This window comes from Orussus abietinus, unplaced genomic scaffold (genome assembly GCF_000612105.2).
Source record: "Orussus abietinus isolate OABI.00-Male unplaced genomic scaffold, Oabi_2.0 scaffold114, whole genome shotgun sequence".
Classification (NCBI taxonomy): Eukaryota; Metazoa; Arthropoda; class Insecta; order Hymenoptera; family Orussidae; genus Orussus; species Orussus abietinus.
The window spans coordinates 257,454-276,815 of NW_019394264.1; the positions used below are offsets into that span (position 1 = coordinate 257,454).

The following is a 19,362-nucleotide window of genomic DNA, read 5'->3' on the forward strand; positions in this document are numbered from 1 at the left end:
GAAATGCGAGTTTCTCGATTGCCAGAGTGTTCTAAATTGTTGTACAATTGTCCTGCCACCTTCGTATCTCATATCAGAGCCTTCAATACTTGTATATCATTCGAAATATGAGAGCGCGACGCCATTTTGGTTCTGGTCCGGGCGAAGTTAAGCAAATATCTTTCAGAAATGCAAATTTTGAAAGGGCCAGGACAATTCTTACATGATCTCGAGTCGTGTGTCAAAGTTTCGGACGGTTCCATCCAATAACCTCAAAGAAAAGTGTCTTATTCGACTCGACGGATTTCATGGGAGTTTCACTTAACCTTAAAAATGGCGGCCGATACGCCAGGTACTTTCATCCGGCAATTCGAGCTCGATTAGTCGCGGCGATATACTGAGCGGCCTGCGGCCATGGGTATATTTTCCGGATAATGGTCTCTCTCGCATTACTATTCTCCGTGTATGGTTAACGGGTCGACCGTCGGATTAACACGGCTAAACCGGACGCCGCGGCGCGCTTTTCGTTACTTCCTGCTGCGTGTACCGCGCATGCGCGACATGCGCGCCGGAGGTCGGCGCGGTCGAAGGAAAGTGGCCGATAGTGAATGTCGTTACCTGGGATCGGGAGAGCAGAGGCATTGTAACGGCCGGCCGTTTACTTACTTAGGTCCCGGGTCGGGTAGAGGGAGGCAACGATACTTCGCAATCCTCGGCTCTCCTTGGCTCCGGGACAGGCGAAAACCTGTTGCCCTTTTGCTTCGGCCCGACCGCCGCCTGGCGGCGCTGCTAGCGCCGCGCTCGGCCGCGGAAGAAACTAAACGGAAGATGCGCCGCTTCGGCCGTTCCCCTGGTTCGCGGAACGACTTGACTCGAGTTCTCGCTATTTATTGGAATTCTCGGCAATTTCTTAGGTCTTTTTTTCTTTTTCCTTAAAGTTTCGCGTGCCGCAAGGAGTCTCACGAGATGAGAAAAAGAAACCTAGGAAATCGGGCATCGTGCACATTACTCGTAACATCTAGGTATACTAATTTCCCAGCATATTACTGGAGGCTTAAGATTTTATTTCCCTGAATGAGATACTCCCTGAAAGGCTGTTTTGGCTATAAATCAATTACACGGAGATAAGACATGTCGCACTCATTCTAGTCGAGGTACTAAGGAGAATTGAAAGGCATGCTTGCATAATGAGAGGCATGAGCGCTCATATGCAAATATACACAGTTTACGCATCGAGGCATTCGGATGACATTTCCTTTCCTCTCGTAACATATTTCTGTCAGTCTTTTGACCCAAGTGACTCACTGGAAATGATAAAAAAAAAAAAGAAATAAAAACGTGAAAGAAGAGTCGAGATTTACTGCGAGAACGATAACGATGAATCGACGACACTCCGTGACGACTCCTGTCCGCGATTTCTTGAAAAAAAAAAAGAAGAAGAAATGAATCTGCCGATAATGTAACGAGTCTTGCCAGGAGGAAATAATTCCTCGACGTGACTTTAATTATGGATTATTAAATTTATGCCCGCGCCAGGATATACATAATGGAATAAAAAAATTATGAACTCGTACGAGCGGCGCATATGTCACACCTCGTAGATGAAAACAGACCTACGGGTTGAGTCAATGATTATCAAGGACAATTAAAGTAATCGAATCATCTGACTATTTATAGGCCAATTAAATCTGTTTCTTTCGCCGCCCACTTAGACATCAGTTTACTCATACGTCTGAAAAAGAAAGAATGTTTAGATGCACTCCGTCGGCTGGAAATGCAGCATATTGAATAGGAACGATCGACTCATTACGTATACAATTAAGATATGGCCAGGTGCGCGTAATTTAACACATCACTTGAACTCTTTCTTTGTTCTCTAACATTTCTTAAGTGCAGTCAACCACGCGGATGCGAATAAAGTTAGTTATCCAATTAAACTGAATTACCTAGGTGGTGCGAAGGTGTACCCCAGACACGCAATCATTATCCCAGGACATTTCTTACGATCTATACAGATCAATACCTTCGTAATTATACTGACTTCGACAATATTTCAATCGGACGATACTCCGTATTAATCATCACGGTATCTATGATGTGTTGGAAATTGTACAATATCGTTACTCTATTACTCCAGGTCGTACCTTCGTAAACACGTGTTACTTCGCACTTCTTTTTTAACCTTCTTTATTATTTCCTCAATTTAAATGGATAGTTAAAGTCTGTTCAATAATTTACGGGAATGATGCTAACAGCCTCCATAAATCGATTGCTCTATGAGATACTAATCTTGTTACATTTAATTTGCACATTCATGTTTAAAGACTTTTATTCATTCCATCGCTGTACTTTTCTGTCGTTTCTGTTAAATTGAACAATACTGTAGATTGCGATTACATCCTTTTTAGTATTTATTTTGTATATTTGTTGTTTTAATGATACGAACCACACAAACAAGAAAAAACTGCATAATTGCACTTTGCGTGGCTACTGGCACTGAACTGTACTTCTCTCAAAGTGCAGTTCAATGTACTGGCAGATCATATGACTTGCAGAACTATACAAATAAAGAAAAACAGCATAATTGTACTTTGCGTGGCTACTGGCACTGGACTGTACTTCTCTCAAAGTGCAGTTCAGTGTACTGGCAGATCGTATGGCTTGCAGAATTGACCTCACGTGAAAGTCGCCTCTCGACTGCATAATCTCGTTCTGGAAAGGCACCATCGAGGAGGAAATCGACGATTTTGCTAGCCCGCTATCATATCGGAATTTAATTAATGGGCCCAATCGCATTGTTACGATGCAATGAAAATCTCCAGGGAAACTGCACTTTATTTTTCATGATAAAAATTCGACAAATGCCCGGCAACCCACTGCAACTTGCTGCATAGTGCGTGTATCTACCACGCAATAACGGAGGCTGAGGACGCATACGCTTGCATAATACGCTGAAGAATTTCATAAACCGTTAATGACGATTTGCGAGTAAATTGTGCCCTCACCGAGGGCACAATCAAAGGTCGAGAGAAAGATGCAATCACTATCGCTTTGCATATGCAGCTTGTAATGATTTCCACATCCAAATGAATTTTTTAATAATTTTTTAAATGCTTACGATAACAAAATTTTTCCGAGTTAAGTAATATGTCAGCAATTTGGTAGCTTTGAAAGTAAAGAGTTCGAATTCCTGGAGTTTTTTAATAAGATCACGTGCACTGAGAGGAAAATCTAGTTACATGAACTATTTTTTAAGTAATATTATTTCTCTATTTTTCTAGTCTCAAATTGTGTATAAACGGCAGTAGTATACTTATCTATTAAAAAATAGCTGCAGCTGTTAATTTACAGTAAATCAAACAATAAATTGCATTCCTGTAAGAAAGATGGATTTAACAGTATCGAATTGTTTACCAGATCCTTTTCTTCTGAGGGTGATCAATTTTGAATTTGCCAATAGAGAGATGAACTTAAGAGGATTGAAACGCTGAATATTAACGTGGCTTTTTAATGTCAATTTTTCCTTTACGGGAAATTATTGCTCGCGGCTTAGTACAATGCGGATAAGGTATCTTTTGTTTACGCCAAGGCCGGAAAAAAAAATCTAGCCAATGATTTCGCAATTGAACAGGTATCCCGCGTGAGCATTTGTTATGGCATTGTGTCCGCCTTGAGAAAACTCTTCGACAATATGTTGCTTGTTAACAGTCATTATCGATATTTCAAAAGAATTAATGCGGTGAAAAGGACGCATTGTTCCATCAAGGTTCAATTGTATGCGAGGTGTGTGCATGCAAACCGCATTGCCGACTGAAAAAAAGAAAAAATGACGAGTATCGGACACACGGTTTTCTTGCGAGGACATTTAACATTGATAGGGCGATAAACAAGGAATTTAACCATGAAGGATTAGGGCGCTCTAAACGTGATATGAAAAAATCCACATACAACTTTATGACTCCGTGGCCAATGATATACAGACATTCTGAGGTAAAACAAATCAATACCGCAAACAATGGACCAAAAGAACATTGTTAATACGTAACATCATAAACTGTATGTTATAAATATAAGAAATATAAAAAATTGTATATTACTTGCCGATAATTACTCTGATACAGACAAATAGTTCGACCATTTACGACGATTTGAAGGATGCCGACACATCGTAGCAGATCTAGAAACACATGTCAGTGCCAAGAGACAAAAGATAGTAGACAAGGGAGCAGGTTTAGTGGTACTGTCATGTTCACATTTTTTTTTTCAGTTCCCTGTTAATTTAAACTCCGATCTCCCGTGAACCTCACACCTTTCACCATTCCATTATTCCTCATAACCTTTGCTACTTTCATTTCCGCTTCGACAGTTCTGTCAAACACTTCAAACTACCTTTCCCTGGCAAGCAACACCTTCTGACAGATAGACAATCGCCTAATCGTCACGTGTATTATACGAGACATATCGTAGCTACGCAATCGATGCACGTGTACGTTCAATGTCTCCTAGATTTTGACAGTTAACGATTACTAGTACGGAAAACTACGAGGGGGTATTATCACTTAGGAAATCCTGGATTTCCATGCTCGAAAGAATAAATAAAAAAATCACAAAGTTACACATGGATATAATGGAGAAACTATATTAACCCTTTGCACTCGAGAGGTGCCTCTCAGGCACCGCTGGCAACTGAAATGGCAAAGTCCTCGAGTGCAAAGGGTTAATATAGTTTCTCCATTATATCCATGTGTAACTTTGTGATTAAAAATAATCATATATCATTAGAAGACTTTGATTTCTAACTCGAATAGATAATTTCTTTGCTAACTATCCTATTCATGAATGACACTTTCAAGATCATCTCAAGCTGAATGGAGGCATTTAAAAATAATGTTTAAGACAGAGCTTTCTCGATTTCTAAACTAGAATCTGAAACTGCGGTTGACTTCCGGGAAGGATATCCCATTTCCGTTTCATACCATAAATTATCACCATGCGATAGAGCATACCCGCTTTTCTAATCAGAATTTTCCGTGATTTCCATACAATCCATTCCCCTCAATTTAATAGAGGAACGGGTTATCAGGAACACCTTGCATAACAGACAATACATGTATTTTATACTCGCACCTCATAAAGTTCAATTTATATCTACCCGTTTAAAATCAACTACGTTTACTTGATTATTGACGAAGTTATTATAACACTTACCGACACAGACAATTCCATTTGAGTGTTCTACTTCCACTCTTTCACGGTTACCCGATATCCTTCTCCCTGTCAAAGGCGTCATAACCTCACATCTCACCACCTGACCAGGTAACAGATTTAACACCGACAGCTCGGCTTAATTAATTAATCAATTCCTTTCCACCTACCGTTTCGTCACCGCGCGCAACCTTCGTTTCTTTTCCTTCCGCTTGGAGGGTTCTGTCAAACACATAAAACTGTCACTCTTCCTGCCCCTCGTTGGCAGCTCCACAATCGCGTCACGCCTCTACCAATTAATTCCTTCCCACTTGCCGCCATTACGCGCGACCTTCTCTTTTACTCGCCTCTTTTACTTCCGCCTCGGCGGAGCTGTCAAACACCAAAACTGTCAATGCTTAACAGGGGAAGTCGACCCCCTTAACAGGTGCACAATGGCGGCCGACCACGTGACTTCCACGAGACAATTCGCGCATGCGCGCTCGCCCCTACTTGCCTGCGCAGACCCTCCCCGGCTTAATTGAATGCAATTAAACTTTCTTTCCGGGATTGTCGGTCGTACGTGCGTGCTCTCGGCCTGCTCTTATTAGCTGCTCTGTAACGGGCCTGGTTCCAGGCATGCGTGAAGCCATCGTGAAGGTTAGTTACGATCTTTCGTTTTCATTTTGCGCGCCAAGTGTGCGCATGCGCCCCGCTGCTACACGAGTTGTGCAACCCGAGGCTCACAGATTTTCCTTCAGTCGCGTCTTGAGATGAGATTTCGTCGTTGTCGCTGCTAAATCTTCGCGGTGGAAGCGGATCCGAGGCTTCATGAAATTTCGGGGATGAAATCCAATCGATTCGATGGGTTATTAAGGTGATATGAAAGGGTCATTCTATATATATAAAGCGTTAAAATATTTATATACCTTTTCTCCAATCAGGGGGCACTAAATTATCTGACACTTTAACACGTGACTATGGAGACCCTAATGCAGAACGCGATGCACATGAAATTTCATTTTTCATACAAAAATATGTGTCGTTGGTTCTAGTCTGGGATTATTCGGTGCACCCTGTTTGGAGAAAAGTTTTATAAACATTTTTGACATTTTGATATATATGACACTTTCATATCACCTTAAGCCATTAAGGCTTTGGGTTAGAGGCGTAAAGTCAAACTAGTTGATGAGGACATTTGCCACCTTTCGTGTTTTCTTGATTCACTTTTTGTCAGTAAATGAAAAGGATAAGGTACTATTTTAAACGTGAATTAATGAATCTATTGCCATTTGGTATTTAAAAAATAAGTCGTAACAAAATGTAACAACTTGACTTCAATCTGTTTTCCGCTATGTCTGAGTTTAACCGAGTATATTTTTGGAATGGCTCAATGCGATTCGTATTTTGGACAATATGCACTTTTATGAATAATGGGTACGTGGTGAATATTACTCATATCATTAAGTTCATTCCGCGCGTACTGAATATCAGCGGAAAATTTTTGAATAAGAATAAGACTGGGGCAACTGTGAATCAGGAATAACACCTGTACAAAATACGCGAAGGTGTGCGCAAAGGCTGTCAGTCTTATTTCCACGTGCAATTTCTTCATGTTTAGTTCCGGCAGCTAAATCAAACACGTTATGTTCTTAAGAACCCGCGAAAGTGAACGTCTTGAAAGTGAAAAACGGGCAATTGACGGATTAAACAATTAACGTAGCCGCCACTTATCACAATGTTTAAAGCGCACACACACACTTCTCTATATTCAGCCAAGAAAATAAAATAAACGAGCAGTATGAAGTTTACGTAAAAAGTATAAACAAAATGTATATAAAATAAACCCAGGTCGACGTGCTTAATATATCTCCTGGCATGTTGAATTAAGTCATTCGAAGATGAATAACATAAACCACATTTTTTTTCCCCAATTCAATTGTTCTTTTCGCAATGCTTTCTTTTATCAAAAAGAGACTCGACACTCGCGTTTACATAAAAAGTATAAACAAAATGTATATAAAATAAACCCAGGTCGACGTGCTTAATATATCTCCTGGCATTTTGAGTTAAGTCATTCGAAGATGAATAACATAAACCACATTTTTTTTTCCCAATTCAATTGTTCTTTTCGCAATGCCTTCTTTTATCAGAAAGAGACTCGACACTCATGCGATCTTATCAATGTAAATGTCCATGGATTCCCTTCATATCTGGATATCTCGTTTGGTATAATTCCTGTTGGCAGTTTGCACCTTACTTCGCTCTCCTTGCGCAACTATAATTAAACCTGTACACTCAAATAACTCCGCAAAGGTTATTGTAACGCGGAAGAGGAAGGCAAGTACAGAGACGAGAACGTTCGCAACCGTGACTTTCAATTTCCTAGCTCGTCGTTTCCGTTAGAAACCTTCAATCTAAACGATCACCTTGATCGAATCGCTGAAGATCACTTCGATCGTAAAGTCACGATGGGAACTGATCGAACATCACTCAGTTATCGGACCTTACCGGCTCCAAAAAGAGAGATTAATTCTAATTGACGAATCTAAAGACGATCGAGTACCTTTAAGGTGAAGTGAAACCCTCCTCAAATGAATCGATTCGAATAAGACACTTTTTTTTAAGGGTATTGGATAGAACCGTCTGAAACATTGACACACGACTCGTGAGCACCTGAGAATTTATTCTGACATTTTCAAAATTTGGATTTTTGAAAAAGAAATGTTTAAATTAGCTCAGACCAGAGCCAAAATGACGTCAAGCTCTCATATTTCGATCGATATCCAATTTTTGAAGGCTCTAATGTAAGAAACGAAAGGGTCAGGACAATTGCACAACAATTTAAAACACTCTGGTAATCGAGAAACTCGCATTTCAACGGGATAAAGGCAAAAAAGTGTCTTTTGTACTTCTATACTAAAACGACGGTAATATGAGGTCATTAGAGAAAATTTAGTTAATTACTTAGATTAAGATTAACATGGAAATCACAGATAGCGCAGGGGGTCACTCTACAGTGAATTAGGGCTTCAGAAATCATGAATCCAGGGGATTTCTGGAGTTTTACTTAGATTTCTATATAATTATTGTACGAAAACGACAGATAGAGTATGCCATTTAGTACAATATTCAATTTAATTAGACACAGCTGTCAATATAAAAACGAATGTCGCGTAGGTATTTAGAAAAACCTTTTTTACCGACGTCGATCAAGTTACTCGACGTGTTTCACTTCACCTTAAGAACGCTAAAACCTTAAAATTGATTACAATAAAATTAATCGATGACAATAAAATGTAAAAACGATCGGCGATAAACCTTGCAAATTGTTGCACTTAATTTAAAGTAATCTAACTAATAATTCGATGAACTTGACTGTATGTAATAGGTCTTAAGTGGTTGTGATTCAATTAAGACAATTAGTTCGATTTAACTCGATTGGCGATGGAAAGCAAAACTCGGAATTCGTCGATTATAAATAAGTACCCCCTATAAAAACAATTATTAATGAGTGAATTAGCATTATTATTGTTGATCGTGACATTCGGAGATGATCGACCGTGATTGGCTATCGAAGGTTATCGACACCGAAAGTCCAATGATTGGCATCGATGGAAGTCGAAAATAATTGAATATGATTGGCGGCAATGAGACTTGGAAATGACTCAATGTGTTGGCTGGAATATGACTTAATAATCACCGAACTTAATTGGCTGCTGACCTGTATTGATGAAAGCTCAACAATTGGCCGTAACTAAAGTCTACATAATGGAACAACGATGACAATCTTTACCTATAATCATAGGTAATTGGTTATTCCTGTTGGAAGAAAGTCATTAATTTATTATATCAACGAGAGTGATCAACACAAGTGTCTATGTTTAATAAAATCATGGAGATTAAACTAGACTTATTGGCCAACAGAATTGACTTGCGCGAAGTTAAAAAAAATTTGCAATGTTTTAATAATTGTCTGCAGATGTGTTATAGTAATATTTCATTGCGTTGCAGAGGTTGTATTAAACGAATTATTACTACGGTATTAATACGAGTCAGTAAAATACGTGTTGGGAAAGATTAATTGTCGGCGTATGAAGATGAAATGAGAATCGGAATAAAGTAGTCTATTAAATATTCACCCACACATACTGACAATGGGTCGTGAACTCTTGCAAAATTAAACAATTGCTGCAATCGGCCAGGAGGTTCGAAAATTCAACACACGCCGCCTTATTGTTTAAATAACAATCGCTCATTCCTCGATGCAAAATAAATGCACCGTAACTGGTACTTAGTAGCAGCATCCAAACACCCGATCAATTTTTATGAGACTTTTCTCTACATTTTCGAAGAATGAAGTCGTTAATTACACCCAATCGTACACATTTTTTTCAACTTACCGAAGAAAATAAAATTCAAAGTAATTTCTCTGTTAATTTTTAATACACTTATGAAAAAGAATGCGCATTGAAGCAAGTAATAAGGAAACAATAAACGAAGTAATTATGCCCGGAGATTATTATCTAAATAATTGTAAGAATTCAATCGCCGGCTTTTAGTAACTAATAGTTGTCACTTTATGACTTCATTTTATAAACTCTTGGAAGTTTTAAAACACTTTATTAGCAAAAGATAGCCAGTAGTAAAATGGTTTTTAGTGCTCGAGAGCATGTACTGTTTTGGCACCTTAACGTGTACTAGACACACGTAAAAGGTGTTACAATTGTACACTTTCCCCATTACCTATGTGGCTCAGAATCTCGTAAAATCCCGAATGGTATTAAACGATAACCGTTAACGATCTTGTGAGGCCCGTAAATCCAGCACGTGTTTCCGCATTAGTTTATATAACAAATGATGTCGCAGCGTCAGCAAGTCAGCTGAGCGAAATGATTAAATCGAGCGACGGGAGTTTTCATGTCCGGCATGAAAACGAGTCTCTAAGTTTTCATAAAAATGAGAGAATTGAAACTGGAATCATTGAACATTAATTTAAATATTCCGCAAAAGGTAATTTATAGCGCAAAGAGGATTTTCAAGACCGAATGCCTTTAGAGCAAAAAACTCGACATTAATGACGGCGCTCTAAAGATAACAATGGTCTTGAAAAATGATCGGCTTATCATCTTTCGACCTCGACGACTCGCCTTTATGACGGAAAAAAATTATGAGTTCTCTTGGGGGATCTTGATAACCAAAGAAGTAATTTAAGTCAGCAGCTCTTCGTTTTGGCTTTATTAAAAGAGAAGAAAAAAAAAACAGGGAGATTCAACCTTGACTTAATTTTCTAATGCTTTGTAAAATCACGGTAAAGGTAAAAGATATTGGCAACGAATAAGAGTAAATGATGTGTGTACTCGAGAGTCTCGTGTACCGTAAACAAAAGGAAGAAAATTATTGTTTTGGGCATCGGATTAAATGGAGGATAATACTCGTTCGTGCCATGATGACTTGACGCACGTTGGGACGGATAAGAAGGTTGATAACACCCTCAAGGTGCATTGGTGTTCTCGTTGCAGGAGAAGGTGAAGATATAAATGTCAGTTTTTAAGAGTATGGTAGTATACATCCGAGGACGTAAATATACTACCATATAGTAGTATACATCCGAAAAAAATGGAATGGCCAACTCGTGGTTGATTAATCACAGCTGAGTTCCTCAATTAATTTCTAACACTGTTGTAGTTCGGCCCTCGAAATTTCTCAGAATAATAAATGCAATTGGTAAAAACTTGTGTCCATAGGCCTTAACTTGACTATGACTTCGTGAAAGTGTCAACCGTCATTGGACTCTATCAATTTTCGCAACCCAAATATAGTGATTCAGTATTTCAAAGTGAGCTGGGATGCAGTAGTCTTTATGTACACTTGTTAAATATAATCAGGCTTAAATATCTCAAAGACACTCCCATTAAAACCTAACAAACGAGTATATTTTTAATTAAATCCTCTCTCACCGTCATCTACCTTTCCTGTACTTCTTAAACGTAAAAAATATGTCGTATGACTCAACTAACGACTACAACACGGTGACACTTCTTAGAAGCATTTAGATGAATAATATTCCAGCATCTTGAATATTATTAGAGATAGATGAGATGCTAAAGAGGCGGCAGGTTGTCTCCTCGACTTTGCTACGGTCAGCTGATTTTGACAAGACGCGATTAGTTCAATAACCCCTTAATGTGATCATTCTCTCCATGTAAGTCGTTAAGATATTTACAAAACTTTTCTCTAAACTGGGTACACCGAGTCATTTGAACCTTCAGGACGTAATTAATAGCCTAAGGAAAAAAGGTGGCGCTCGTGAAATTTCATTTATCAAACGATAATTGTTGTTATTTATCCTGAACTAGAACCAAGATCACATTTCTTTTTTGTGAAAAATGAAATGTCACGAGCATCGCGTTCTTTCTTAGGGCCTCTGTAATCACGTGAGAAGTTTCATATGATTCGGTGCCCCCAGTTTAGAGAAAAGTTTTATAAATATTTTGACGTTTCATACATATAGAATGTCCCTTTCATATCACCTTAAGCTTAAGAAGTTCCACGCGACTCCGGGGTCGGCTGATAATTAGAATAATTAGTAAAATCGCGGTGTCGTTGAACCTGAACAGGTGGATCCCGTTTTCCACATACTTATACACGGTATATATTAAAATTCACGCATGTATAGGTGCGCTCCAGGTGGCACACCCTGTTTGATTAATGTAATAACCCCGTACTTCGCGGCCTCGGGTTCGGATTTACATTAGACAGGTTTCGAGGCTCCAAAATGCCGCCAAACGTTTGTCGTGTTGTTTTTCAACACCGTTTAGAAATATAATAGGAACGACCATCTCCAACTTTATGACACTTTTTACGATTGACACTTGTATGGAAGAAACTCACTTGAAAGCTTCTTCCATTTGTGTTAATTGTTTATGTCGAATTGAATCGCAATGGAGTCGGCAATATCTGCGGAGAGAAGTGTTACCTTATAATTTATTTTTAATGAAATGTACGCAGTTACTGTTAATAATATGAAGATTCAGATTAAGGGTGTTACCCTGGAATTCATGAAAAATATGATATTTCTTATAATATCTAGTGGACGTTTATGATTCAATTTTACGTGAAAATTGCTTTACGGAACTCCATTTGCTCCACACCTTCGTGCGTAAAAGTTTACTATTTTATTGCCACCGGGGGTATTGCGACATTCGAACACTCAGGTCGTTATTTTGCAATGTTACTACCTCATACTGCAATGCACAACACATTGGACATTTATTAGGTGGAATGATACATATTCAGGAGAGATGAGTCGATGCGACGTGCATTCTGCCATAAAAAAAACAAGACACTCCTCGTTAAATTGCATCCCGCAATCTACATCTGCGTATCTTCTTCGAATCCGAATAGAAAATTGCGCGTGGAAATCCAGAAGTAAATGTAAAAGTGTGCACGTACAGCTGCGATTGATTTTCAACCATTTGAAGGAAGGAAACGCCATTACCAAAGTAATTTTTAATTAAAGCGGTACTAATTAAACGCTAACTCTCGATTTAAGCATTATCCGGACTAATCGTAAATAAATTAAACTTGGAAATGACTGATACATTAGTTGAAAAGTGCAAACCTCAGACAAGACGTAAAAAGTTCAATACACATCGTATCACTTACTAATTTTTCTTTTATAATCATTCAAAGTAATTAAAATCATATGGAATGGTGCTTAGAAATACTTGACTACACTAATAAAGCACTTCAATCGGCAGGCAAGATTTTCAATGTACATCGTTTTATAGAGCGATCTTTTTAATTACTCAACATTTTTTACTTATCGAAATTAATTAAAATCATGACGACTAGTACTTGGGAATAATTGATACATTAATTAAGTACAAACTGTAGATATCAAGTAAGATTTCATACACGTCACTTTATGCAGTGATCTTTTTTTTAATAATTCAAAATGTTCTTAATAATTTAATTTAATTAAAATGATAAGGAACGATGTATTAATCGACGGAGAAGGCTCATACGTGGCTAATAAACAGTGAAATTGGCAGCAGATGCTAACATTTCCCATAAGTAACAAACATTCCAGAGACATGGAATGTTTATTGGGCGTCGAATACCTGAATAACTTTGTAGTATATATTACACCCTATGTCTTGCGTAGGCAGGGATAGTGACAGTAGGACGATAGAAGCAATGTCTTTTGTGTCCAGGCTACATGCCGATAGTCGTGTCAAGTTGTCACAGCTGAGAAATCATAGCCATCCACTGATAAATTTTTACATATTTCGTTGTTTGGCGATACATAAGAGGTACTCAAAGTCGCTCAGCAATTCAAAAAGAAAAGAGGAATAGAAAAATGGGGAAAAAAAAATCATCCAACTATTCAAGATTCCCCCTCATTTGCAATGTTATATCGCTTTATACCATTTTATCTTTATCTTTAAACCATTGATAAATTTGTACATATTTCGTCGTTTGGCGATACACAAGAGGTACTCAAATTCGCTCAGCAATTCAAAAAGAAAAGAGGAATAGAAAAATAGGGGAAAAAAAATCATCCAACTATTCAAGATTCCCCTTCACTTGTAACTTTATATCTAGAAATCACTTCTAACATATGAATGGAAGATGTTGACCTCAGTCTTACGCCATTGAATACCACTCGAACTTTTCAAGAGGGTGATGTAATGGACGCTTACCTACTAACACCTGTTCTAACAAAAGTTCAAGTTCGAGCTTAACTCTGTAAAGATCGCATGCCAAGACTAAATAGAGAAATAACACACTCGAGACTCTTAGATCAAACGTGATAGCTGAAGAGGCATTTAATCGTTCTACGACTTATATCTGAACGTATGTTCTTTACATTTATTATCAAATTTTCTCCCTGAACTATCCCTTTAAAAAATTATCATCGTAATATTTTAAATTGTTTAGATCAACTCGTACCGATGTACGAATAATCAAAGTCCATTCGCTTGTTTCCTTTTCACTTTTAATAATTCTGTTATGTGATCAAACATACGCAATTTTACGATTGTATTTAAGATAAATATTTATGTGTCATAAGATGATACACTATTTTTATGCAATTCTTCGTGCACTCAAATCGAATGACATTTCATATGAGATATAACGCAAACTCGTACTTTTTTTCACGTCTTCCTTTTTCATGTTTCAGCGATGCGTCGCAGCCTATCAGGAGTACTTCTATGCAAAATGATTCGCGCCCTTGTCCTTCTCTGCACGGCCATTCTACCTCTCTCACAATGTCACAAGGTAAGAAAACAACCGTTTACCGAGCTCTTTTATCTCGGTCGGACAATTATCATTAGCAGTCTACGGTCAAGCCGTTGATTGCAGATTGTGGAGAATTCACTGCTAGTCGCTTTACGGATTTACAGGCCTCACAGGTGAACCCGCAATAACGATTGCGTTACCGGTGAACCTCGATCGAGCCGAAGAACTTTTTCCGATACCGAGCTTGCGTAAACCCTCGACGCTGAGACCGTGGAAAGCCACTTTTACGAAAGCGCATTAAACCCACAGTGTAACGTGCAACAATTGTGGAACATTCTCTAGATTGATGAAAAAGGCCGAATTTTCGTTGGTGTCACTTCACAAAATCGTGTTTCCAAGTGAAACCGAATTGTTATCCCGGTCGCACCTAACCGCGGATTTAATGTTTCACGCATTTCACCCCTATTTCCTAACGAAATAATTAATTCTATGTAATTAAACGTTTCCGCTCTTAATAACACATTTTACGTAATGTTAGCTTGAATAATTCGTTTTGTGTAACTCTCATAATGATAATTGTCTAAAATAACCAGTCATGAGTTTACCATTTCATGCGTTTCGAGCCTAATTAGCAAATAAAAGTTATGACTGGAAAATGTCAACTAAGTTTACGTGACTTTATGATTAATATTGCCTGAGAAAATAGATCGACGTGAATCCTTGACTGCCAAGTTAAATAATATATGGCTGATGAATTTAATAATACATCTTATTGATAGATCTTAGTGTTTTTACCTAAACAATTTATTGATTGGCTTTACGTTGTAATGCAAAAGTAAATTGCAATAGTGTATTGCCAAGTTTTTAAAGCCGTAATCATTTCATAAAGTTCTGCTATGGAATGTAGTGTATTATATATATATAATATATAATATTACATAAGTAGTAAATCCTTATAAAATTCATAAGTAGTAAATTTCTCATACGCCGACCCAATTCGGTTTTGCCTCAAAACGCAACAATTTCCAATAACAATTTCTCTGTTTCGTAACGAATGCTTTTCTTCACTTGGGAGGGAATTGTGGGCGGGGAAAAATGCCTCGTACTTATTAGTAATAAAAATAGTAAGGCGGAACGAAGAGAAATCAGGAATTGATGCAGAGTAATGTTGGAACAAATCCTCGTACGTTCAGAATTTTACGCGATTTCGCTCTAATAAATATCGCGAAGAAGATGGAGTACAAATTGTCTCGTTGCATTGCAGCGACGTCTATTTAAACAATTACTCTACAACCTCGCCTGATTATATTTCATCGTGACTCTTTCAGACATCGTTTTTGCATTCAATGTGCCAACTTTGCTCCTGTCCTATATACAACGTAACAACAAGATACGCCCATAAAAATTATTATTCCACCTCCCAGATTAGTATTTCTACTGCCTTCCCGTCGCTTTTTACATTTATTGTAATTTACGTGAATAATAAATTCCGCCATACTTTCACTTAATTCCATACTACACCCGAAAACCTAGCAATTCCCACCAGGAATTTTACTGCCTCTAACGAAAATGATTTTCCTTGTTCCTTTTTTTGCATGAAAAAATTAAGCATTATATCTCTCGGTTTCGTCCATGTACGTAATTTCGTTGCATTTACTTTGCCGCATTTCCTTAAATTTGCCTTACCTCTGTAGACAATTATTTATATATTTTTTTTAATATACCAAAAATCATACTACTTCGGCACGGCAACAGAACTGTTACATAAAACGTGAGCTAAAAATGTGCCTTAATTTCTGAATAACGATGTGCACCAAGTATGCATTATGCAATTTCAGGAAATATCGTACATATTTTGGTTTAAATAAACGAGGAAAGAATTTTACGCCCGATAACCAGGTCGGAATAGAGGCATTGCATTATTCAAAGCGATACAGTTCGCCTCCGTAACATACTATAATTAATGATAATTAACCCCTTGTTTTCCTTATAATGACAAGTTACACTCCATTCGACTAACGTGTAAAATATGTTTATCCGCTAAGGGATGATAAGATTAAGGGTTAATAATATTGTATCAATTACAGTTGTACGTATAAATGACTTTTACGTTGATATGCGCTCAATTTTCCAAATTAAAAATGACAAGTATCGAATTATGAATTACATGATGCAAAATACAAATTACGAATGACAAGCTACGAATCATAAAATATAAGAAATTAATTTTGCATTTTTTATCAAAAATAAATGACAAATAAGAACTTGCTGATTAGAAATAGTTACATATGTATACATAGAGATAACCAGAATCATAAAGTGCGATAATTTAATTCCTACCAATCTATCTACCGAAGGAAAGAAAAGAATGCCTTCACCTGCAGAATATCCACCACCGTCTCATCGCCAGAAGCAATAAATCTCCTTCATCCCGCAATCCCTTGCAATAAATAAAAGGATCGATAAACTAAAGGCATAAAACCGAAGGAAAAGCGATAAAACACAAGGAGACCTAGAACGAGTGCGGATCCCGAAGGTGATGCGATCGGCGAAGTGATCGACCTTAGGTCCGCTAATTATATCTCTACTTCTGATTCCTCGAGGCATCGGGCATTCCTCGAGTGCTTCAAACGCTGGAAACAGACCTTGCGGTGCAATTGGAAAATGGCTAAGCCACGCCAGCCCGATGGAAATCGACTCCTAGGTGTACACGAGAAGTGTCGAAACTCCCTTGCCGACTTGGTTGGTCAATGCCTCCATAATGACTCTCGGCCATGGAACCGAAGTCGACCGCTTAATTGCCCTGTCGAAATGATCGCTAGAAAATGGGATAGGTTTACGAGATATCGTTTCGCGGCCGATTTGAAAAAGAAAAGCGCCCTCCGCCGTCGTTCCCGGAAAATCTGGGAAACGGAAGACCTCCATGCCGGGAAATTGAAACGGCGTTAATCAACTCGTTATCCTTGGAAAAGCTGAACGCAAAGAGTGACCTCACCGCTTGAGGTTTCCTGATCTAGATACAAATTTCAAGGAACAATCGATATGGTTATTAAATTTAATTCATTTTAAATTAAAATCACATTAATTAATTTAATTCATTTACTGATGTCATGATTATATCTGACAAATTTTAAATCGAAGCTTAGGTCAATATTAGCCTTGGAGGTTTTAATCTAGCCTCAAAGGTTGGAGATGATGTCTGTATGCGGTTATTAAGTTATTTATTAGTTTTATCCAGTTTTATAGGAGAATGAGAAGAGTTTCGAGAGGTCGAATGGCTTAATGATTTTTTTAACACCTATAAATCAGCACTTAATCGCACCGAAATGACCCTGCTTTATTACATAATGTTTAACTTAACCAATCCCAAGAAAGTAATATTAATGATTTATGTTACAGATTCACGAACATATGACAACAGAAGAAATGATGTCGGTGTTTCACACGCATCATGCTTCAGGTAAGAACGTGATATTTTTCTTCCAGTTAACAGATCCTCTGTAACGTAAAAAGTATGACCCATTTGAAATTGAATATCGTCCTTATTTCTCATCTAGAATGAAGAGAGAAATTTTAACAAAGTAAGAAACATCACATGCCTTCGATTTCACTTAGTAGCAAAATTTCAAAAAGATAATTTAAAGTTTTAAATCAATAGTTTGAAGCAAATAGCTGTACGTTTGTTAAACGTGTTACCGCCAAGTGTCAAAATTTATCAACGAATCAAAATAAATCCGACAATAAATCGTGATTAGATTAAAAAAAATACTGCATAATTTCCCACGGAATCACATTTTCTGCACTTTATATCGACTCCAAAAAAATCCGTACCGTAATTAAAAACGCCTCCCATATAATTATCCCAATTGACAAAGCTTCTAAACTAATCAATTCATCCAGGTTCCTCTCGAGTAGGTACCTTCAATTTTTTCAAAATTAAATAAATGAAATAAAAAATTAACAAAACCCGTTCCATGGTGAATAATTCGACCGTAGCCGGCAGGCGTCGATCTGTCTGACGTAAAGGGGCGCTGTATATTTCCGTATGGAATCATCTCTGATATCTATCTCGTAATTAATCCGACGAACCAGGTAGAGTACGTGGGGTCATTGGTCAAGTGATTCATCGATGACGCCCGATCGAGGGGATCGGGCAGGATGAATATTTATCGACGGAATAAAAACGCTTGCGCGAGACATTCAGGCGCGTCTCCCCTCCGCGATTTCTCACAGCTATCCCTAGAAAATGATTCGAGAGAGAAATCCGAAGGAGTACGGTCGTTTGGGAATTTATCCTGCCTCCGTTATCCTTATGCAATACGCGTGAAATCCTCTAAAGAGAATCGATTCTCTGAAAATTGGCCGCTCGAGAGCATGTCCACGTCCAGAGAGATTTCCCGGTGCAATAATCCACGTAACATTTTGTTTCGCTTAACAAGCTGTCGGTTTTTCTCCAGCTATCGACACGGAACTCCTGATTGTTAGTACAAGTTACAAGATACATTTGATTAGTCAAGAATGAAACTCATTCGTGGATGCCAAAGCACTCTCGATAAGCTCAAACTACTCTCTGCATAGGGATTTCCTCTTTCTCTTTCAGTGTACTTTTAATTACGCGTTGTTAAACGAATTTACGAGGCGTAAAAAAAAAAAAGAGCTTCACGTAAAAGATCACGAGTTTTACTCGAAAATAATTGGCATGAAGTATTTGGCCGCCAAATGAGCGTATTACCGTGAACGTTTTCGAAACTCTTAAAGAGGCATATCAATGTTCCGGTTTCTAGGATTAATTTTAACGTAGCATTCAGTGATAAAGAGGTTGCTTTAGAAAACAGCTGAAATAGGCTGTTCTATGTGTGACTCGATATTTCAGATTTCCGTAACCTGACATTAATTCTAATACGACTTTATACCTGTCAAGGAAAAAAATGTTGCATCAAAGAAACAGTT

At 37.9% G+C, this 19,362-nt stretch overlaps 1 protein-coding gene across 4 annotated transcripts in view; it reads left to right on the forward strand.

The window, feature by feature from the left end:
- The window catches only part of LOC105701564 (venom metalloproteinase 3), a 96,827-nt gene that overhangs the window by 56,278 nt on the left and 21,187 nt on the right, over window positions 1-19,362 (forward strand). For 3 of the 4 annotated variants that reach the window (XM_012428407.1, XM_012428405.1, XM_012428408.1), the window contains exons 3-4: window positions 14,354-14,451; window positions 17,812-17,872. In XM_012428407.1, coding sequence (XP_012283830.1) covers window positions 14,356-14,451; window positions 17,812-17,872 — 157 coding nt within the window. In that variant the 5' untranslated portion in view covers window positions 14,354-14,355. Of the gene's footprint in view, window positions 1-5,739; window positions 5,824-14,353; window positions 14,452-17,811; window positions 17,873-19,362 lie in introns of those variants that run through there. The other variant, XM_012428406.1, reaches the window with a different exon arrangement.